Genomic DNA, 22651 nt, shown 5'->3' on the forward strand with positions numbered 1-22651 from the left:
AGTTGTGCTGTTTTATGAAGTTGGCTAGCTCGATCCCTAAATTTGTATTTGTCTCTTGGGTTTACAGTATTGCAAAACACAGAATACGGAGAAAATGCAGCCTTTCAGAAAAACATCTTAGGAACACAATTTTGGGTTATTTTACGCTTCCATGTTCAAAACAATTCTGAAGATGAAAACTTCACAAAATGTATGTCTTAGAAAGTGCAAGGGCCTTGAGGGGAGGTGAGAGAAGAGGTAGTGTCACACCGGTTTGTATATATACATATGTATATTCTACTTGTGTTAGTCATTTTGCTTGGGCTATAATCTGTAAGGTAACTGGGACACTTTTTGATACACGAGTCAGAAAAATTTTCCAGTGTGTCCTTCCATATTCATAGGAAGAGTAATGAAAACTAAATACCAGATTTAAAGTCTGGCGTGCCCAAGGTTTGGCTTGATCCTTGTGCATGTTGGCACAACCCCGTGCGGGCTGGCGTCAGGCTTTGAAGTGCCACCATTTCCCTGCCTGCCTCCAGTGCGGGCTGAGGCCACATTTGCAAACTTGTGTCTTGGCTTAGTTATATCTGATCATATGTCGATGTCTCTGTATTTCAACAGTACTGTCCTTCTTATGTGAGGAGAGGAAGAAAAGGAAATAAAAGGGAAGGAGAGGAGGAGAAAAAAAAAAGGCTTTTTAGCAGGGCAAGAAATTTACCAGTGGTGAAGCTTGTCACTGATGAATGTTTCTTCTCTCCTTCTCTTTGAAAAACAATATACTATTTCACAAGACCCTACAAAGAAAAACACAACCCTGTATGTTGGTTTGTTTACCCTGTTTTTATTAACAGCTCAGTAGCCTCTTGCTGCCCTTGCACGGGTGTGATCCCCCTGCCACGCTCGGCCTGCATGCACCTCGTGGCTCCAGCCTTCCCCTTGCAAAAAGAACCTGCTGCTGCTAGGCTGGTGTTCAGAACAAGTTTCAGGGATTTATTTCCACGCACGTTTTACTTATTTTTTATGACTACTCTGATTATTGCTAAACGAGGTGGGGAAGGGACCGAGGCCCCGCCCTCCCCGCCTCCAGGGGGCGCCCTCCTCCCCCGGCGCTGCCAAGGGCGCAGCGGCCTCCAGTCGCGGCCCGGCCTGCCCTTTCCCTCTGCGGCCTTGCCCGGCTGCCCGCACCGCCGCCCCTGCGCCCTCGCTCCGCCGCCCGCTCCCACCGCCCGCGGCCATGCTGGCCTCCCGCGGGCCGGCCCTCTGCACCGCGCTGCGGCGGGCAGCGCCCGGCGGCCTCGCCTCCTTCCATTGCTCCGCTGGGCGCCGCCGCAATGCGCGCGTCGCTGTGGTGAGTAACGGGGCAGGAGGCCCCGGCGGCCGCGGGCCGGGGCAGCGCGGCAGCTCCAGCGGGGAAGGCTTGTTCACTGCCTCCATCCACACTCAGCCCGGTGCCGCGGGAAGGGCGCCGCTGCAGCGGGGTTCGCTCCGGTGGCGGGGCCGGTGGTGGCGGTGGGAGGGTTTGGGGTGGCCTGGGGCCTAGGAAAGGCCCGGCTGGTGGCCGCGGCGGCTGGGAAGCGTCGGGAGAAGCTGAAGTGAGAAGATAAAGCGGTTTAGGGCTGAGTAACTTGGAGGAAACCAGACCAGGAGTGGGAAACGCATAGAAATTGGCTTTCAGGTGGTTGTTGTTGGTCAGGAGCTGAGCTTCAAAGAGCTGAGCTTCAACTAATTTATAGTGTGATTGGGGGAGGTACTGGCAGGACACAGGAAAATATTTAAGCTCGGTTATGCTCCTCTGTCGGAAGGAGGTAGAGCATGTTAAAAATACATAAGAAAGTGGAAGAGCTGCTGGTTGCCAAAGGAAAGTTTAGGCTGTAGATGGCATCCCAAATGGATACCCAGTTTTGGAGCTCAGTGGGCAGTCTTTGAAGCCTGAGCGTTGCATGGTCTTGACAGCATAAAATGTAAAGAAGTTATAAGGTGTTACCTGCATGAAGAAATCTGTTTGGGGCAGAGTTGGCTCAGGCATGGGCAGAATGCTGTTCCAAGTGTCTAAAAGGTAACTTGCCAGGAATTCTGCCATGTTAGCAAACCACAGCTTTTTAAATAAAGAGTAACAAATGTTACTGTTGACATGAGTGATACAAATTTCTTGACTATTGTAGAAGATGGATTTGTCAGCAAGCAGGTACTGAAATAACAGAAGACAGTGTTTTAGTACTTCCAGGGAGTTTCAAAAACATTTTTAAAATATTGCTTACAGAAAATAACTAAAGTTGCTTGTATATTTGTTCAGTCTCACTTAAATGAAAGATAAAAAGTTGGAAAGCAGAAGGTGGCTCTTAAGTATTTGAGCAGCAGAGTTGTTAGGATTAGCGCAGACACAAGAAATTGGGTGAAGTGGTGATGGGATGCTGTGCCTGTGAGAGCAGAGGACAGGACGTTGTGATCTGAAAGCCCCTTCGAGTCCAGCGTTTCTAAGACAGTTTCAGTTGTGAGTTTCTGTTCATGTGTCTGTGATTAAAAGCTTTCAAGCTTCTAAAAAACTGAGATAAAATCAGGAGGGAAGAGAGTAAAGTCAATAAATTGACTCTCTTTAACTGGGTTTTATTCTTTCAAGGTAAACAACCAAAAAAAACCAAACCAAACCAAGAGTTCACACTTTAAGGAACTAGATAAACTAGATAATCCCTTGGGTTTTTTTTCTGTGGTGGTGGTGGTGTTTGTAGTTGTTTGTTCTGTATTTATAATCACTTTTTTTCTTGGATTTTTAAAAAATGTTTTTTTCTCTGCCCACACAAGGATAGCTGATTGCTTTGTGCTTTTTATTCTCTGGATTAAAAGTGATTTAGCTATTGATCTCTGATGACTATCATCAAACAAAATACAGCAGCAGGTAAAATAGTTTATCTTAAGTGTCACCTTGAAGTGTACTTCTGTCCCACATCTGTTTCGTGTACATCTGGATGAGACAGTATTTCACATGGGTATGGAGACTTCATAAATGCACGTATGAAACTCAGAATAACCCATTGTGTGCACAATAAAAACATACTCAAGGATATCATGTCAGTTTAAGTCTGAGGAATAAATGCACAAGCCGATAAATAAACGTTAATTATTTCTGAGGCCTGTCTGTGATGGGTAGCTATAAATAGGAAATGCCAGTTCTTCAGCATGTCAGATGGCAACACCAGTGCTAATAGCAGGATGTGGACTCGTTTAGTAAAGAGCTTGTTGCTAAGTTGTTCTTTTTTTTTGGGGGGGAAGGGAATGGTGGTGGGAGTTTTGTTGCTGTTTCCTTTAAATCTTACAAGACTTGTGAAAGGTCTGGTTGGAAGTTTTGTATCACCTGAAATAATCTCTTGATTTTCTTACTTCAGGTCCTGTCTGGTTGTGGTGTCTATGATGGCACAGAAATCCATGAGGCCTCGGCGTAAGTTGCTTTATGAAACTGTAAGCCCTAAAAAAAGTCTCCTTTACATTACAGCAGTCTATTGAATTCAGTTTTGCTCTCTCTGGTCATCAAAGTTGTCCTGAAAGATGTATGATGAAACAGTTTTCTCACAGCATAATTGGAAGCTCAGGCCACGTTCTTGCAGTGCTCAGTGGTTGTCCAAAGATGCAGCACAATGCATGTGATGCCAGAGCAAGGAGTTTGAGAGAGACTGACTTACCTTCAGAAACAGAAATTCAGGGTTCCAGAATCAATCTCAAGAGCATTAAGTGAAGACTTCATTTCATAGTCACTTTGAGTTTCTGTTCCTGGGGCTGAATCTAACACTAGAATTGTTAATACTCAAGTTGAATTATTAACTCTTAGTGTTAATTGCTAAATGTACACATAGGTATGTTAATCGTGAGACTCTTCCATAACAGCTGGGGACTTGCGATGAGAAAGGAAGTTTTCATTCTTCCTGGTTGCCTGCTGTAAGAGCACTGAACGAAGAAACTTATCTTTGGCATACCTGACCCTGCTTCCAAACTGTTCTGTTCTGCTTTGCACTTTGGCATTACCTGCAGGGATTTTGTTGCTACATGCTCAGTATGCTTTGGTAGCATGTGTATTTCTCCTCTTCTTTCAAAATCAGGTGGTGGAGTATTTGTAGCAAGACTTAGGAGTCAGGTAAAACTCTTACAAGGTTTTCAGCATGTTTTATCTCTGTTTTTGTAGCATACTGGTACACCTTAGTCGTGGGGGAGCTGAGGTGCAGATGTATGCTCCAGATGTTCCTCAGATGCATGTCATTGACCACAGTAAAGGGCAACCAGCTGAAGCTGAGTCCAGGTACAGTCTGTGTTTGATGTGCTTTCCGTGACTGCTGAGCCTCCATCTCTTAGGCATTCTTCAGACACAGCAGCCTGGAACTGCACTTGTAGCACCTTGCTGACTGGCTTTAGTAGCTTTATGCAAGCTGGTGGTTTGACTGGAGAGAAAATATTAAATGACTTTTCTGGACTTGATTATATACAGTCTCTTAAAGCCTGTGTTTCCCAGTGGCAGTATTTCAGTGGCATCGATAACTTCAGTTATTGAGTACCATGGTTCTTCTTGTTTCCTCCTCTTCCTCTGCCAAAACTTTTGTTATGCTCTTCTATGCACAAATGCTTAATTGATCTAATTGTTTTATTTCTGGTTCTTCAAGGAACGTTTTAGTGGAATCTGCAAGGATTGCTCGTGGTAAAATTGCAAGCCTGGCTAAGCTCACGACAGCAGATCATGATGCTGTGATATTTCCTGGTGGATTTGGAGCTGCTAAAAACTTGTGAGTGCCAACTAAACATTAAACTCCTCAACTAAATATTCATGATCATTTATTCATAATCAACTATGATTCACACAATAAAATCAGGAAGCTATAAATGGCCATATTTACTACGTATGTAACCACTATTTAATATGGAAAACTCCTTTCAAAGTGTTGGAGTTTAGTTATGCTGTTCATGATGGTTTCCAGTCATTATTCTTATAGGCATTGTCACATTTTAAATTTTCCAAACAATGTTGATGAGAACTCTGGAATTTAGATAATGCACAAGAAGTCCTTTTTCCCCCGCCCTTGTGGTGATTGTTTTGGGCCGGCCTGAGGGAGGTGAAGGTAGAACTTAAATTGTTTCAGGTGTTCCTAGTGTTATAATTCTGTTTCTTCATGTCTGCCTACCAAAAATTCCCCTCTTGCGTTAGTAACAATAGAACAACAGCTAGCTCAAAAACAAAAAGGGAAAGAAAGGAGTTAGCTATGTGAAATACTGATAATCTTGTTATTTATCTGCCGTTTTGTTGGCTTTGAGAAACCTTAATGTTATTTCCCTTTTCTTCTTACAGATTTTTCTTCTTTGAAAACATTTCTATTCCACTTCTCAGTAATCCTAGTTAGCTGATTAGATAATTCTTATTTCTGATGTTTATATCAAGTAAGGGACTTTCTGACATACTAAAGCCTTAGAAGTGAGTCATTTCGGTTAAAGCATTGATGGTCAACTCCAGGCTTTTTCAGTCACTTCTTAAAAGCTACTAAATTTGTGATGACCCTTGGGAGCCACTCTGGGCAGATAGGCATCTCCATTTGTACGTTTGTACTCAGTTACGTGTGAAGTTTCTTGTTGTGGCAGATCCACCTTTGCTGTTGATGGGAAAGATTGCAAGGTGAATGGAGAAGTTGAACGTGTCTTGAAAGACTTCCACAAAGCAGGCAAACCTATTGGGTACGTATGTTAGTTGGAGGGGCGTTTGTTTGATAGTGTGAGAATGGAGACATTGTCTGTTTGGTGGTTGTGTGCAGCTGTTATTGTTGGAACTGGAAAAAGCATCTTCCATTTTGTATCAGTTGTAGCTTATTTTTTTTTAAATGGGTTTTTCGAAATGTGTGTGTGTGTAGGTGCTCATCACAGAATAAGCTAAGAAAATGCTGAGTGGAAGTTGCCTTGTTAAGACTCTGTCAATTTTAATCTTTTCCATTATGACCAAGTTTTGAAAGGATGCTGTTGTAAAACTGCTCTTATAATTACTTTTGTTGCAGTCTTTGCTGCATTTCACCAGTGTTGGCAGCAAAGGTTCTCTCTGGTGCTGAAGTGACTGTGGGCCATGAAGAAGAGGAAGGTGGCAAGTGGCCTTATGCAGGGACTGCAGGAGCCATTAAAGAGCTGGGAGGAAAGCATTGTGTGAAAGAAGTAACTATATCCTTTCCTGCTAATTTCCTTGTTGAGAGACTGTTTAGTCGTGTGTCATTACAGTAAGGAACACGTGCAGGGTCTGTGCTTTTCCTGTTATGGTTTACTGGGGGTATACAACGTACAGCAGAGAGCAAGTAATACAGTGCATGATTATAAACATTGTTATCTTACGCAGCTATGTAGTTAGAAGTCGATCTTAGTTGTTGCCGTAGAACTCTGCTGGACACGTGGTAATGCAGTAAATGCTGAGTAAATTTGCACATAAAACTGACATGAGTTACAATTTGTCAGTTCTCTTTGAGATGTGTTTTCTTTTCCTGAAGGCTAGTGCTGTAATCAAATTGTACTCAGAGACATTTTCATTACAGTAAATTTTGTAGGTTTTCTTCTGTTTCTGAGCGTTCCCACAGATTGCTCTTGAAGTGTTTGTATTTCTGGCAAAACCAGCTTCTAGTATTTTGGATTATAGGTTGCAGCTGTCTTTCCAGCTGGAAGGTATAATATATTTAGAGGTACTTTTTAATAGGATAGTGGAGTTACGAGGTTTTGCCAATGATACTTTATTTTGCAGACAGCATCTACAAGTGAGACATAGGCTGTGTTTTCCTTAACTCCCTTTTACGAAGCTCATGTGGATACAAAGAACAAGGTGGTTACTACCCCAGCATTTATGTGTGAAACAGAATTACATAAGATCTTTGATGGCATTGGGGCCATGGTAAAGAATGTGCTAAAATTAACTGGCAAATAAAAGAAACCCAGAGATGCTTAAATTTCAGATGTAATATCAAATGCAGTATGGACCAATGGAAACATTTTCACCTGCTTGTCCTGTGCACACTCTAGTGAATGCTGATAGGAAGCTGAAGCTGATTGATTCCCAGCTGCATGTTTTTCCATGCCCTTTCCAAGCAAGGGGCCTGCAGAACAGCTTACCGAGCACAAGCAGCCTGGCCTGAGGCACAGAGCATTTTCTTGAACTTTTTCAGCTGGAGATGGCTGGGCAGACGTGTTCTGAAACTGGTCCTCTCGATGCAGCGGTGTCAAATCATTTCTATGGGGACAAAAAGAGGCTGAAGGCCCTGTCAGAAGCTGAGGACAGGTGTGTTGCAGAGACATGGCAGATGCAGTCGCAGTAGATGTAGTGGACAAAGGATGGGAGTAGAGAGGAATGGGTGCATCATTCAAGGTTTATGTGCTCAGGCCTATATCTGTGAACTAAAATCTATGATCAGCCATCAAGGGAATGGACATCTTCCACATCTTAATTTTAGCTTGGTGTTAATTAAAAGATTGATGTTTTGTTTATCAGTTTCAAAGAATCCTGTTTTCACAAAAAGCCATTCTGAGTATCAATCAGCAGCAGGATACATCTTAACTGCCACAACACTAGCACTCTGAAAAATTCATCCATTGGCCCATTATAGCTAAAAAGGTCTTGAAATGAAGAAGAAAATATCTGCTGATATGACGCACAATTTTTGAGGATAACATCCATGCTGAAGTAGTTGCCTGACTAGCAATGGATGGAAAAAATCTCAAATTATCCTCACTTTGTCTGCTTTAGGGTAATAAAGCTTTCTCTAAAGAAATATTATTGAATGTCTGGAATAATGATGTATAAATAAATTAAATTTTGCCTTTATTCCTTGTGCCTTCATTTTTGTTTTACAAGTGGCTCTAGTAACATATGCTGGATGATACATTCTAGCACTTATTCAGCTTTTCAGTTCTCTTCAGGTGTGTGACGTTTTTTCCATACAGAATCCAACTGAGCCTCTCTGTGGGAACAGCAGTTCCAGCTAAAGGGCCTTGGACAGATTATACAGAAGTGTGGTTTTTATGAGTGTGAGAAGTGATAGCCCAGGCCAGTGAGAATGGTACCTCAGGTCAGAAGACTGCCCCTATATGTATGATGTGTGAATGTCCTTGGGCCTGGTCGTGAATGAGTGGGAACGTAACTGAAACAAAGATTACATCAGTGTGGTGAGTTTTTTAATAACAATTATTGGAAAAACATCTTATGTAACATCTTAGTCCGGGTCTGTATCTGTAAATCCTATAGATTGTCACTGATTAATAAAGAAGGCCTCAGCCTGGCTCAGCTCTCTGCTCTGCCCGGCTCTGCGCTCCTTCCTCAACAAGATCTCTGTCTGTGCGTGAATCTTTGTCTGCATCTTGGTGTGCGTCGTTTCTAATGGCCGCAAGCCTCCTTCCCCCTTTCCAAGTTATATGTCATCTTTGTATTTAGCAGGAAGCAACATTTCTTAAATTCAAACTACCAAAATGACACCCTTTACCTTGTATTAAAATTCCTTTTACATGACAGACATGTCCCTATTTTTAAGACAGTATTATGTGTTTCATAAATTAAATCTACAAGCATTAGCCTGTGTATGGTAAATACTCTTTGTGGCTGAAGACTTGTGAGGGACATGGAATTACATTTTTTGTTGGAGGGTGAGCAAAGAGGATGAAAGAAGCTTAAATATGAGTGTTGGGTATGCTCAAGTGGCTCAATCAGTGTTCATGGAATAAGTGGGTTTTGCTTCTGAAGCCTCTTAGTATGTGATTAATTTTTTGTTTCTAAAATAATCATGGTAGGATTTAGAAGATCTGAATTTGCACTTCAAAGATGTGGCACTGTTTTCTTAGAGGTTTATAGAGTTCTCTTTTGCAAATCACAGACTCCTGTGTGGTTACAAAGAAATCATGCACAGAAACCATCATGGTAGCAGCCATGGTTCATAAAGTGGATTTTGGACATATTCTGAAACTTTTTTGCTTGTGCATCAGATTCTGTAGGAAATTTTCAGTATCAAGTTGATAAGAAAAGGAATCTAGAACTGTCTCTGTGTGATTCAGTGCATATTTCCTCCATAAGATTTGCTTGTACATAAGTGAGTGCTTTTAATGCAAATTTTGTATGCAGAGGCTTAGCAGACTGTGGGAGGTCATCGTTCATGTAAAATGTAATGACATTTAAAAATATGAGTCTTTCTTACGTCTGCAGCAGTTTTAAAAGAAATTTGGTGACAAAAAGTATGACAAAACAGAGATGGTATTGAAATCCCTGCAGCAGAGGGAGAGGAGAACAACAGCTGCCTGTGTTAATGGTACCACCATCTGATACAAGAGTGATCTAAATTGCGTTCACCTGTAGTATGGTGTCCAACTCGAGTGCTCAGTACAGGAAAGACATGGACCTGTTGGAGAGAGGCCAGAGGAGGCCACCAAGAAGATCAGGTGGCTGGAACAGCTCTGCTGTGAGGACAGGCTGAGAGACTTGGGGCTGTTCAGCCTGGAGAAGAGAAGGCTCTGGGGAGACCTTATTGTGGCATTTCAGTACTTAAAAGGGGCCTACGAGGAGGTTGGGGACAGACTTTAGCAGGGCCTGTTGTGACAGGACAAGGGGTAATGGTTTTAAACTAAAGGAGGGGAGATTCAGGTTAGATACGAGGAAGAAATTTTTTATACTGAGGGTGGCGAAACACTGGCCCAGGTTGCCCAGAGAGGTGGCAGATGCCCCATCCCTGGAGACATTCCAGGCCAGGCTGGACGGGGCTCTGAGCAACCTGATCTAGTTGAAGATGTCCCTGCTCATTAAAGGGGGCTTGGACTAGATGACCTTTGAAGGTCCCTTCCAACCCAAACTATTCTGTGGCTGTGAGTTAGATCTTTTCGTTAGCTCCGCTCACCATAGCAGGGCTGTGTGTCTGTATTTAGGGTTTCTCATATCTGCAGTTCCTACTAAGTGCAGCTGTGGTAGCATAAAGCTCTTTTTTCTCTTGCTTAGTTTTAGGTCTGCTGAGGAAAAAGAAAAGCTCTTTTTTCTCTTGCTTAGTTTTAGGTCTGCTGAGGAAAAAGATGCCTTATTAAATTTTTTTGAAGAAATTACTAATAAGCAGTGACCAACAGTTGTAAGTTGCTTGCTAGATGATCCAGATGGTGCCTGTTTTTACAGTCCTCTGACATTCTTGCTTGAATCCAGATACCAAATAATGAAGACTACAAGTAATGCACCGTTTCCTTTTCTAAGCAGATCCAGTGTTGGTCATGTTTGTTCCTGTCTTTGTGACTTCCAGGCTGGATTATCACAGTGGCACATGCTAACAATTGAATATGCAAATTGAAAAGCTCACCTAAATTTGACAGGACATCTGATCTGCTAAAATAACAGCAGTATTTTAAAATCATGGCCTCACTATTGGCGACTGTTTGAGACCAGGGCTGTGCATTGTAACGAATGCTTAAGGAACCGGCTCCTACTGAGCGCCTGAAACATTTTTTCAAGGTAATTACAAAAAGTGAGGTACCCGTATGGTGTTGTCAGTGTTGAAGGCTTGGACATTTGGTGGGGATGGGACAAACAGATATGCACTAGGGAAATCAAGGACAACTTTTCATTTTCAGAAAAAAATCACAATGCAGAGCATTGTTTTACCCTTATTTTTTTCCATCATTCGGAGATAACATTTTCTAAGGGAGAAGGTATTTTGCACCAGCATTGCCTTTCATTTTTAAATTCTTTCTAATTTCACAGTAATGTGCAGAGTACAGACCTTTGACATGCATATTTTTAAAGTTGTTTTATTAATAGACAGTCATTTAACTTTGGTGGAAGATGTAAGATTGTCATCTTGGCTGTCAGCCACTGTAAATTTGGAAGGAAATTCCATATGCATTTAGAGATTAATAAATACAGTTGTCTGCCAAGTTGGGTTTTTCCTTCCCTAGGGCTGTTTGGCGCTGCTGAGGGGTTTGCTGGTCTCAGCTGAGTGGACAGAAGTTTATGATGAATATGTTTTGTTAAATGCCGTCAGAAATAAGAAGTGAAAGACGGTTTTTTCTTCAAGCCTCCACAAGGAGGTGTGTGATATCTGGCTGACGGATCCTGGCATTTTTGATCTGTGGAAAGCATTTAAGAACAGTGTCTTACTGAAACACGGTGGTAATAAATACCCTGGTTGGTGTTCTCGTGGAGCGGTGGGGTTAACTTGTGTGGTGTGTGTGGGGCTTGGTACTTCTCAGCTGGGTCTCTGCCTGCCCCACTTTGCCCTGGTTGCCCCATTTTGCCCTCGTTGACGCTTAAATGCAAAAAACACTTCACAAAATGTTTCCCTGCAGATTGTTGCAGTGCTCACAAATTTGTCAGCATTGCTTGGTGGGGGTTTTTTTCTTGTTTTGATTTGTTTTGTTTTTGTTTGATTGTTTTTCCCTCTTTTAAAAGGGAATGAGAGTTAGAGACCGAGATGTGCTTTTCAGTTTTACCCTTTGGTTGGTGGCTCCGACGGAGCCGGGGGCGCTGTGTGCTCACCTGGACACGAGGTCCCAGTTGTTGCCTTCTCGGTGACGTGTTTGGGTTATGATGTGTTTGTGTTGGCATTTTGGACGTGTAGAGGGAACCAAACAAATGAGGCTTCCAACTTGTTTAATGGAAGTAAATAGCAAATCCAATTGCATCCTTAATGAATGCCTTTGCCCTGCTGTCCTGTTAAGACTAATTTCTTCCCCACAGTGTGGTATCCCCTGTTGAGCTCTAAAGCCTTCCTGTGCTACTAATCACGGAAAAATGAGGGAAAGTGTAGTATAAAGTCATAAAAGTACACAGTGAGGTTTTTTTTTGTTGGTGGTGGTTTTGGGGGTTTGATTTTTGTTGTTTTGTTTTAAATAATAATGCTATTATAGCCAAGGTGACCTAAACCCAAGGTTCGTAGGGAGGGACTTCTGTCAGGCCAAGAAATACTCCTGAAAGGAAACACTGTTTCTTCAAGGGTCTGTGCATTTGCAAGCTATGAGTATCTTATATGTATGTGTATACATATACAGTGGTTTTATTTTTTCAGAGTGGGAGTTTAGATAATCCTCTATCTTCAAATAATTGAGAGTTGCCTACATTCCAGGGCTTGAGTAACTTGTTTGAGCTATTTTTCTTCCTCCTCCCTGTGGCTTGCAGTGGCCGAGGGGAAGCTTGCTTGTTGCATGGGTCAGCCTTAGCCCTCAGAGGAATTAAGGAACTGATATTACGTTATCATTCCCAAGGTGATTTCAGTGGTGGTCAGAATCTCCGCAGAAAGAGAGAGGGGAAGAGAAGGGGCTAAACTTGGACAATCCCAGAGGTCGAAACAATTGAAACGCAATTTTCTGCTGCATATTTTAAAATAATCACCTTTCATGCTTATTTTCAGAGCCCTCTATTCAGCTGCTGAGTATCATGCCATGTGAATGACTGCCCTCAGATTTAGCTGAAATAATGGTGGAAATTCCACGTTGAATGTATTTATTGCTGATGATCTATATGGGCCATTTCTCCCACATTGTGTGGAACCGAAAGGAGCTCAGCAAAATGCGTTAACCAGTTAAACTGACCTCACTGCATAAACCTGGATAAACCGCAACATGAGGAAAGTAACTCTTTTTGTCTCTTACCAGCGTCATTGTTAAACATGAATACATTAACTTGCTTTTACACCTGTTTTTTTGCAAGAATAATGCTCAAGAATTTCTTTATTTCTTTAATGTAGTGGATTATCAGTCTATGATCTTGCCATATGAAATACATAGGTGAGGGCCACGAAGGTACTACAGGTGAGAGAAGTAGAGATTCCTTCTCCTTAAACGTGCAAATTGTTTTTGTGCTTCGCTGTTTTCAAAGCTGTCCCTTTCATTCGTGATGAAACTCTGGAAAACACAAGAAGTGTGTGCTGCTCACATTCTGCACTTGAGTGAACTTCAAGACAGACGATTGTTGTGTCACCACCCAGGCAAGGAAAGCCAAATCAAGGTCTGCTCGTCATTCAAACCTTCCCTTGCAGTCTCCCAGGAAATCAGAATGGTGGCCATATATTACTACTGGGAACGGCATTAACTAGTGCGCTGGGAGAATATAATAAACAGGGGCGTTTAAACGTCCCAAGTGCTGCTGCAAATCTGAGTCATAAAAAAGTAGGATTGTAAGCAACATTCAGAGGTCATCCAGTCTTCTTCCCCTCACCCTTCATTCCTCCTACTTCATCTGCTCATGTGCTTACTGTGATTCATGCCAGTTTGCACAGGCAGGGGGAATCGCTTCTGAGGGTGAATGAGGCAGAGGACGGAGGGAATTGAGCACCCTTGTAGGCACCAGCCAGCACAGTAAATGTACGACTGGGCTGTCCCTCTCTGCAGCAGCGAGGCTCTGTTCTAACCCTGCCAGCCTAAATAAAGGTGTTTAGGTAATTAATCATTTGCTTGCCTGAGAAATGCAGCTATATAATCACACAGCTTGTACTTGTGAGTAGAGCTGCTTGTGTTGTTTGTTTGCCTCAACAGCTCTTGAAAAGTGGAGGGCTGCTTAAGTGGCTGTTAGATTTTAGAAGTTATACCATCCTTGAGATGAGGGCATGCAGTTCAGACTTTTGGGACCAACAGACCTGTACAGATGCCACCTTTTTGACTTTTCTGATTGCACAGGGAGCCTAGCTAACTGTAGGAACAACTGGAATACAAATAAAGAGCTCTTAGAGACCAAGCAATTGCTCTCCTCAGGGTTTTTTCTTTTTTTTTCTTTTTTAGGTTTTTATTTTTAATCAACTTTTGTTTTGAAAAATACATGGAATATGAGATAAACATTTGGAGTGTAGGACACAAAGGACAATCACAGTATGTACAATTCTTCTATTCAAATCTTTCTGTGAAGTGGGACCCCAGCTGCTACGCTAAGCTGCTCTGTACCCAGGGCAGTCTAAGTACCAACTGAGCTTCACTGCAGCTGCAGCAGCACAGGCTGTGCACAGGGTTTTGTCTCTTTTCCCCACCACGGGGAAAGGGCCCTTTGTTAAGAAAGTCCTTTACCTCAATGGATACCATTTAAAGCTCTATTTTATTTCTGTTTCCTTCTTTGCAAACACAATCCTGTCTTTCCTTTGGAAAGAGGGTGGAACTGTTCCAAATCAAAACGACTCTATGTGTGCACTTCCCTCTGCTTGAAGGCTTAGCCAGGAGGAGTGCGGGGCAGTCACTGCTGTTTCCCAGCCCAGGTCAGTGGTTCTCCAGATGCTACTTGATTCTGTAAGAGGGCAGTTGCAGCAGCTCTGGCCGGAAACAAAACTTCTGCATTTTCTTCAGGCCAGACGTGAGGAAGAAATGCTTTACAATGAGGGTGGAGAAACACTGGCCCAGGTTGCCCAGAGAGGTGGTAGATGCCCCATCCCTGGAGACATTCCAGGCCAGGCTGGACGGGGCTCTGAGCAACCTGATCTAGTTGAAGGTGTCCCTGCTCATGGCAGGGGGCTTGGACCAGGTGGCCTTTGAAGGTCCCTTCCAACCCAAACTGTTCTGTGATTCTGTGACTGTGAGTTAAATCTTTTCGTTAGCTCCCCTCACCATAGCAGGGCTGATTCTGTGATTCTATGATTCTCTGATACTGTTGGTACAAAGGATCCTTTCAGTCTTAGTTTTACACAGGACATTTATGCTACCTGAATCAAACATTTCCAGAACTAAATCCATTTAATTTGCATAGGTATCAGTTACAATTAGTCTTACTAGCTTTTAATTCTTTTTTTTCTTCCAAAGGTACCATTTTTCAAGAAGTAACATTGTCACAGTAACAATTTCTTATTGCACAGTTCTAGCTTAAGAATCCAGCTTTTGCGTGATGATAACATTTAACTTTCTGTGTTTCATGACAAAAGAAAAAATACTTTATTCAACCTCCTAAAGCTTTTGGCTTATTTAAGAAGTGGATTTTGTAATAATACATCACTTCCTTCCTCTATGTTCATATTTCATGAACGTCCTTTATTTTTCTAGGTCAGCTTCAGCCTTCCGATGAAGAAATACATTTCTTGTGGAAAAAAGTTACTGATAGCTCATGACGCTTAAGGGTAAAAGTAGAAGCTAAAGTTCCACAGGCTCAAGTTTCCCAAGGTTTCCATCCTTATGTTTCACCAACCGTGAGCATCTTCTGTCTTCCAGTTTTTATCTGACACAGAGGGTAGTTAGTTACTCTTTATCCTCCTTTCAGTTCTCTTGAAGGACAGCAGATGAGATCTTAGGCAAAAGATCTCACTGAGGTCAGTTATAACGTGACCTTGTAGTTTTGTGAGTCTTTTATCCTGTCATTAAAGCAAAACTACAAAATCCAAAATAAAATATACTGGCAGCACTGAAACTGGGATATGGGAAACAAATGAAAAATCAGACTTGCCACCTCTGAGTTTTGTTGCCTTTGGTTTTGCGGAACACCAAAATACAGGACATACACACCTAGTGCTAGGCTTGTTTTCAGCTATTGGTGCTTCTTCCACGTGGAACAGTTGTCACACTAACCCTGCAGAGCTGTCCTGCCCAGCGAGGTCCTCTGGTGAGGAGAACTCCCCAAAGAGAAGGTGGGCTTCCCCAGCTACAAGTGACAAACCCCCAGCATGACCAGGAGGTGGAAAAAGATGGGAAGCACAGCCAGACGTGGTACATCAGCAGGGCTCCTGAAGGAAACCTGGCTGTGTCCTGAAAAAATAAAAAAGAGAAAGTCAGCATGTAACTAGTGGCTTGACAAGAAGTGTATTTGAATTTTGTGTGACATATTGTTTGTGAAAGACTGTGACATTATGTGGATTTTAGCTCATTTTCAAAATTCTCCTTTTTGTTTGTGTGTGTGTGTACCATCCAGAAAAAACAGTTGCAAGGTATGGTGACAGATTATTTTTTTCTCCTTCATAGAACAGGCACAGACACTCAGCAACGATGAACACAACTTCCTTTTCTGGAGGACTGAGAATACTTGTTTAAAATCCCGATAGAACAACAACTAAAAGCATGTATAACACATTATCATTCTGCCTACTTAGGGCCTTGTGATTAAGAGTCTGTAAATAATGGTAATAAGTATTAAAAAGTTTAGGCCACAGATGCTTAGGTGGTAGCAGCACTGTGTGCCGCTCTTGGTATGTGAGCCACTATGTGGACACAGGGCACAGATTATCCTTGGCACAGATGGTGGCTGCGACCCGTGCTGGATGTAATACACCAGCAAAAACCAACCAACCAAACATTTTGAACCCCTGACTTCCTGTGTAGAGAAATTTTTCCTATAAGTGTTTAGGTTCGAGTCCTTCTCTGGGAAGATGAGGCTGTATATTGTTTTCTGTACCAATTCTTAAGCTGCTCCTGTTGCTATGGTAGCAGCTTTCACAACATCGCTGCAGTTAACTTATTGCTAGTAGGGGGGCTTCCTCCCCCTCTTCCTAGAAGTAGTATGTGGTATTAAAGCATAAAGAGCAAGTAAACATTGGGTAGTCCTCAGTAACGCTTCGAAATAAATGTAGCATTGTAGCAAGTCTCCTGGCCTCCTGTGACCTCTTCCAGCCCTTGGCACTTGCATTTTTCCCAGAAAAAAATTAAAACAAGATTCGATCGTCCGAGGGGGAGTCTCGCAAGAAAGGTGACAGTAAGGTGACAGTAAAATTAGGCTCTTTAAAATAATTAGGAAAACTAATCAAGCCAGCAAATAAATAGAAATGAAGCAAAGTGAAACAAATCAAAACTCCTTCTGTTTTATTTGAAAATAATAAATATCTGCTCATCTAGTTATGATGACTGCGAAGTCTGAGAACTATTTCTGTGTACTGTGTCTTTGTTCCCATCAGGTCATTTAACTCAGAAGTCCCTTCCAAAGTAACAACTAATACAAAACAGATTCTCTTCCTTTCTTAAGAAATTGCTGAAAATGAAAAAAATGGGACTTGCAGATTTTTAAAAAGTTGACAACAGGAAGTATTTTTTCCTTTTTGCAAAACGTTATGTTTCAAAAATTAGACTTTTGTTCCTTCCTTCCCCAAAATCCAGCAGTACAAGAACCTTCAAGTGTGCAAAGGGTGTGATTTGGTTTGTTCTCCTATAGCAAAGCTGAAGCACTGCCCCTTGTTCCATTCAGGGGTTTTCATTTGTTTGTGGGTTTTGTTTGTTTGCTTTTTCAATAAAAATAACTTCTCACCATAAGAAATAGCTTACATTGAGGAAAAGTTGTCAGAAAGTTTTCAGCTGAGTCAAACATACAATCACCTCTTTTAAATACAGCCTACTTAACCTTTTGGTTTTGAGAAGCTTCCATTGCTACTGCATTAAAAAGTTTGACTCCTGATAATTTGTTATTTCTTGTGGAAGGTAACAGCTAGAGATATTCTAGCTCCTGTTCTGTTTGCTTTTATAATGTTATAATGTGGTGCTGTTCCACTGAAGGCACACGATACCATCTTGAATTTAACTTCATGGTTTTTAAAGACCTTTAAGCCAGTTTGGGGAGCTATCTTAGGTCTAAAAAGAATATTTTCTGTAATTTTTCAAGCTGTTTATTGCTCATGAAGTACAGAGCTGATTTTTTTCTGTGTGATCATGAGATAAAACAGCGGAACACTTCTCTTCCTTAGTTTCTGTTTGAACTTATTGCTGCTTAATCTGGCTGTAACGTCATATTGCGGCTGAACTTAATACGTTAACTGTAATGTAATTATTGTTCTGTAATGGATTGTATCTTTCATCTACAGTGAGGAAAATACAACATGCAGCTATTGATTTTAATATGACAAAATGTTACAGGTTTGATACCAATTTAAGACTTTGCAGAGCTAATAAGAATAATTTGGCTTACAAGCAGGATTTTTACAGGAGAATTTCCTGACGATGACCTGTCAGACCTGGACAGCCCTTCTGTATTGCATTCACTCCAAAAGTGTTTACAAATGACCCTAATGTAGTTACTTCTCCATCATTATTAAACCTAGATCTGCACTATGCTTCAGACTTGCCTTTGGGTGAGATCTACTTTCATTTTCCCAGAAAAGCTTAGGTAGAGTCATTAATTGTGTATTTTTAGAATATCTATTATTTTATTTACCCAAAAGGACCTTCCAAATCTCTTGATCTGGTAGTGCATTCATACTAAGGTAATTTACAAAGGCCTTAACTCCAAGAACTGAATGGCTTCCGTGTTACTTGGTTTTTATTGGTTTTTATGATGCCAATTATGCTGAGTAGCTTTATGGACTAGTGACTGCTGGCAATTCAGTATTTTTCTTTCTGTGGTCTAAGTCTGTGTTAGTGGTGAAGATATTTTTCCCTGTCTGGGACAGCTGGATTTTGCTAGACTTAGAGAGAGCAAGCACCGTAAGTCTGCTGGACTTTCTCTACTCAGTACATTTTACCAATCTTGCAAATTCAAATTAAAACACTGGATAATCACTTAGACACTTAGCAGGTTAAGCAGTGTTGCCTTACCAGAAGGGGAAGGTGCCTCCTCAGTGCTAGACGGCGCTGGAAGAAAACACAATAACCAAAGTTATTTGTTTAAGCCTAGAACAGAAAAAGGTACTGATAGTTGCTCTAAGGGTTAGTGTTGTGGGTTTTTTTTCTGAGAAAGAATGCATTTGTCAAACAAAATAAAAGTTTAAATATGATAACAGAATTAAAGATGCTTTGCTGCTCCCAAAAATGAGATGGTGAAAACATTTTGATTCTGCATTTTCAACATTTTTTTTATTTTGAAATCTGCAGAACAGTTCAATTTGAAGTTTTCTGGACAAAAGTATTTCACTTTACATTTCAAAAATGTTTTTCCTGCATTAAAACAAAGATATTAAAGTGTTTATATTACTAGAAAATAACTTTTTGATTATTTTAAGCTGAATAAAACGTGTGTTGGTTGACCATAATGAAAGTTTCCAGACGATTTATTCAAGCAAAACTCCTTAAAAAATATTATTTGTTTGGACTTGTAACCCCTTTTTTTAATTTGTTTTTTTAGTTGGTCAGCCGTGCAAACCCAATGTCCCATCATTCTACTGGCCATGCTTGTAGGTAATTCAAACATGTTTGCTCAGCTGCTTGACATGATTCAAGCATGTGTTATGGTCTCGCTCATTTTCCTGAGGAAGAAAACTAATAATTCTTGTTGCATATGTCCAGCCTTGACACCAGATCCAGATCTTCCAGCTGCCAGTGCAAAGGTAATTAGCAACTGCTTGTCTTTCATCTGAAAGGGTCTATGGCCTGAACTTTGGATCCAGTTGCCAGAGATGAAACTAATCCTGCTTCACAGACTCAAGTGCAAATAATGAAATAAAGTCTCCTGTTCCTCTGGGACAAGGTGAGTCTAGGACAATGCAAACCCGTAAATAACCAACTGCTTAAAAGCTGGTGAGACCTCATTATTCATTAGTGTCTTCTGCTACTTCTGTGGATATGCTGTGCTGAAGCTTAACAAAGATGTTGTGTTTTTTTTTCCTTCTAATTTATTCTTCCAAGAAAAGCAAGGAACAGAGTGGAACTAAGTGAAGATTTGCTTTAAAAATTGATCTCAGTTGATGGTCATATACGGTTTGTCAACAAGAAATGCTTCCCTCAGGTCCCTCCCTCTGAATCAAAAATATCTTACCTGATACAATGAGATTAATTTTAGATTTCTGCGTTTTGTTGGGATGGTCCCCAGTCTGTTTGTAAATGCAAGTATATACAGCTGTGTCCAATAACTGGACATTGGAGAGCTTCAAGGAAAAGTTGCCGTGCTTCATCTGGTCCAAAAAAAGACTAGTTCTGCCATGGTAACGTTCGTCCTGGTAACTCAGCGAATCCTGCCCATTGTGAAAAAAGTGCACTAAGACTGATTCAATCTGCCAGTAGAGCATTGATTTAGAAAGGATCAGCTCTCCAGGAGAGGTAGTGGTGCATGGCAAAATGACAGTTTCTCCAACAAATGCATAGCACGTTGTGTCTGGTTGACCTGGAACTAAAAAAAATAGACAACTTTCTCAGTGCTCAGCAGAGCCAGGGACACCAGGTTTCCTATAATATGGCTTCATCGTGTCATTCTTGCCTCTATTCCTCCTCCTCCTTCTGCCTGTGTCCTCCTGCTTGCAGCCAGGCAGGAGGCAGCATGTGCCATGCCAGTGCTGAGGGCCCTGTGTGCCCAGTGCCCAGCCAGCTGTGCAGCAGGACAGATGTTGCTGTTTGCAAGTTGCCTTCATTTTGTCAGTGTGGGTGCTGCTTGAGCTTGTCTCCTTAGCTGGTGATTTTTTTCCCAGCTTCTGGGGTTCTTAGTCTTTGAGACCAGGTGTCAGATTCGATTCTAATGAATTGGCCAGTTCACAAAGGCAGAAGGGGATGCAGGAAAGTGAAGACAGGCAGACAGGATTAAGCAAGTTGAAGTCTGGCTGAAAAAAGGAGAAATGTGAAAAAGGTGTTATATCAGCAAGAGAAAAGTCCTGGATGAGTTTGGTCTCTCTGAACTCAGGTTCAGGTGAAGATGTTCTTTCTCCCTCTTCTGCTCTTTAAGCAAGTGCTTATTGTCAATTATTCTGAATAGAGCTAAAAGTTTTCTTGATTTCAAGATTATCTTTCCTTCACCCATGTGCATCAGCATACATTGCAAACAGTCTCACTCCTAATGGCATCCTGTGGAGAGGACCCATCCTACCAGAAAGCTCTTCCAGAGGTTCACATCTTCACCTGAACCTGAGCAACCTGACCTAGTTGAAGATGTCTCTGCTCATTGCAGGGGGTTTGGACTAGATGAGTTTTGAAGGTCCCTTCCGACCCAAACTATTCTATGATCCCATGAACTCCCACCAGAGGGGTTCCTGATTTCTAAATAATGTGCTAGAGCCCCATCTCCCTTCTGCTGTGACATCTTGCAAAAGGTCTGACAAAACAAAGCCTTTTTCAGTAGGTCTTTCAAGGTGCCCTCAGGGCTCTTGCCAGCCCGTCCCTGGATCTCTCATACTCTTTGGTATATTTATTCTCCCAGTATGCCACAAAGAAGGTCTGTCATTCCCACTTTAGGTAAATGACTTTTCCAAGGCCTCGGGGAGCCAGATACTTTGTGTGGGTGACCTGGACATGGGGCAGAGATGTTACCAACCAGTTCCGTGACGTGCAAGAAGCATGGTGCGGCTGGCCTGCTGGTGAACAGACAGACAGGCAGGCAGGCCAGGAAGCCAGACGCATCTCACGTACACTGTTAATTTAATAACTTTGATACTAATTATTTTTATAAATTTTTACAAGTTAGTTGAAAGTATACTGAAACTTGCACAAATGGGGGAATCTGACGCTATCATGTAAGGCAACTCTTACTGGATTGTGGTGTTATATTTTCTAGGGGAAGTCTGTGGTATGGGAGAAGGTTTCTGTGCATTTCTAAAGCATAGAAAAACTAGATATTTCCAGCACAGAATGTGGACTTAAATTAGCACTTTGACTAAACCTGTTTCATAAAATGATTTTATACATAAAATGCAGATTAATTAATTTGGATGGAAAAATTTCATCCCCAGCAGGGAGCAGAACAAAAGCAACATTAGCTTGCAATTGAGCCAGGAAGAAAAGCTAAAAGTTACTGTGAAACAACTCAATCTGTTTTCATGGCCAAAGTTCTGTGAAGCATAAGGGGTAAGTAATCAGACTAAATATGGAAATAAATGTTTTTGGTTACAGTGTCGTCATTCCTGTGTTCTAGGTCTGCACCAGCTCTGTGCATATACTGGGCTAAAGACTGAAGAGAGTCCCAGTTCCCCCTTGAAGTCACTGACATCAGCCAGGGTTCTGCTTGTTAAATGCTCAGGCCTCTGTTTCTATATTTATCAGTGTCTCTTTTGAGGCTTGTTTGGAGTCACATTGTGTCCATCCAGACAGACATAAAAGCAGAAGGAAAAGTACGATTCAGAGAGCAAAACTGCAGCGCCAAGCAAGTGTCTTGAATTACAACTCTTTCATCAAGTATCAGATTTCCTTAGTTTTTCAGGTTTTTCAGCTGAAAATCCTGGTCTACTTTTGCCCAGTCATCAGTGGAACAAGACTCCTCTCACTGTGCTGAGAGCTCAACCATTTTCACACTGTATCAGTTGCTGACCAGTTTTTGCTTCTCAAGGGGAACCTGAATTACAGCAGTATCCAAAGAAGTGTCTTATTTTATTTATAATAAAGCTCAGCCTCCACTGCACTGTGCCCTTACTGCTATAGCATGTATTACCCTACACTCTCCAATGAGGTTGCCTGAGCCCTGCAATTAGTGACATACCCAGGCAGGGCCATTAGCTGTAGCTGGGACACCTAGAAGGGCCACCACCAGCTGAGGAAGGGCAGGGATGGGAGGGAGCAGCCTGAGACCCATCCCTGAGCTGTTTAGGCCAGGGAAGCCCAGTAAGGCTGTGCTCAGCAGAGTCTCTCTGAAGCAAGGCCATGTCTAAAAGCAGACTGTAGTTATGGTAGCCATGGTTAGCTAAGCACAGCAGGGAGATGAGCATGCCTGAGGCTGCTGCAGGTGTTGTGGAAGCCCTGGAAGAATCATAGAATAGTTCGGGTTGGAAGGGACCTTGAAAGCTCATCTAGTCCAAACCTTCTGCAATGAGCAGGAACATCTTCAACTAGATCAGGTTGCTGAGGCTCAGGTTCAGGTGAAGACATGAGCCTCCAGAAGAGATTTCTGGTGGGATGAGTCCTGTCACAGGATGCCATTAGGAGTGAG

At 41.9% G+C, this 22651-nt stretch overlaps 2 protein-coding genes across 3 annotated transcripts in view; one reads left to right on the plus strand and one right to left on the minus strand.

The window, feature by feature from the left end:
- The first annotated feature begins 1075 nt into the window (after positions 1-1075).
- Positions 1076-7798, plus strand: GATD3 (glutamine amidotransferase class 1 domain containing 3). Its single transcript, XM_065069584.1, has 7 exons — positions 1076-1330; positions 3363-3415; positions 4154-4267; positions 4626-4745; positions 5593-5685; positions 6000-6156; positions 6776-7798. Exons 1-7 carry the CDS (start codon positions 1217-1219, stop codon positions 6902-6904), a joined length of 780 nt encoding a protein of 259 aa, XP_064925656.1. The 5' UTR covers positions 1076-1216; the 3' UTR covers positions 6905-7798.
- A 5884-nt stretch (positions 7799-13682) lies between these two features.
- LOC102086208 (V-set domain containing T-cell activation inhibitor 1-like) overlaps positions 13683-22651 on the minus strand; it is a 36343-nt gene continuing 27374 nt past the window's right edge. For both annotated transcript variants that reach the window (XM_065069574.1, XM_005501732.3), the window contains 3 exons: positions 19565-19915; positions 18409-18444; positions 13683-15642 (listed from right to left, as the gene is read on the minus strand). In XM_065069574.1, the coding sequence (XP_064925646.1) occupies positions 15539-15642; positions 18409-18444; positions 19565-19915 (491 nt within the window). In that variant the 3' untranslated portion in view covers positions 13683-15538. The remainder of the gene's footprint in view (positions 15643-18408; positions 18445-19564; positions 19916-22651) is intronic.

Source organism: Columba livia, chromosome 1, assembly GCF_036013475.1.
Source record: "Columba livia isolate bColLiv1 breed racing homer chromosome 1, bColLiv1.pat.W.v2, whole genome shotgun sequence".
Taxonomy (NCBI): domain Eukaryota; kingdom Metazoa; phylum Chordata; class Aves; order Columbiformes; family Columbidae; genus Columba; species Columba livia.

Coding starts and splice junctions, on each gene's coding strand:
- GATD3 (XM_065069584.1), top strand. CDS start 1,217: ATGCTGGCCTCCCGCGGGCCGGCCCTCTGCACCGCGCTGCGGCGGGCA. Junction 4,746..5,592: donor TTTGGAGCTGCTAAAAACTT/GTGAGTGCCAAC, acceptor TTGTTGTGGCAG/ATCCACCTTTGCTGTTGATG. Junction 5,686..5,999: donor AAAGCAGGCAAACCTATTGG/GTACGTATGTTA, acceptor CTTTTGTTGCAG/TCTTTGCTGCATTTCACCAG.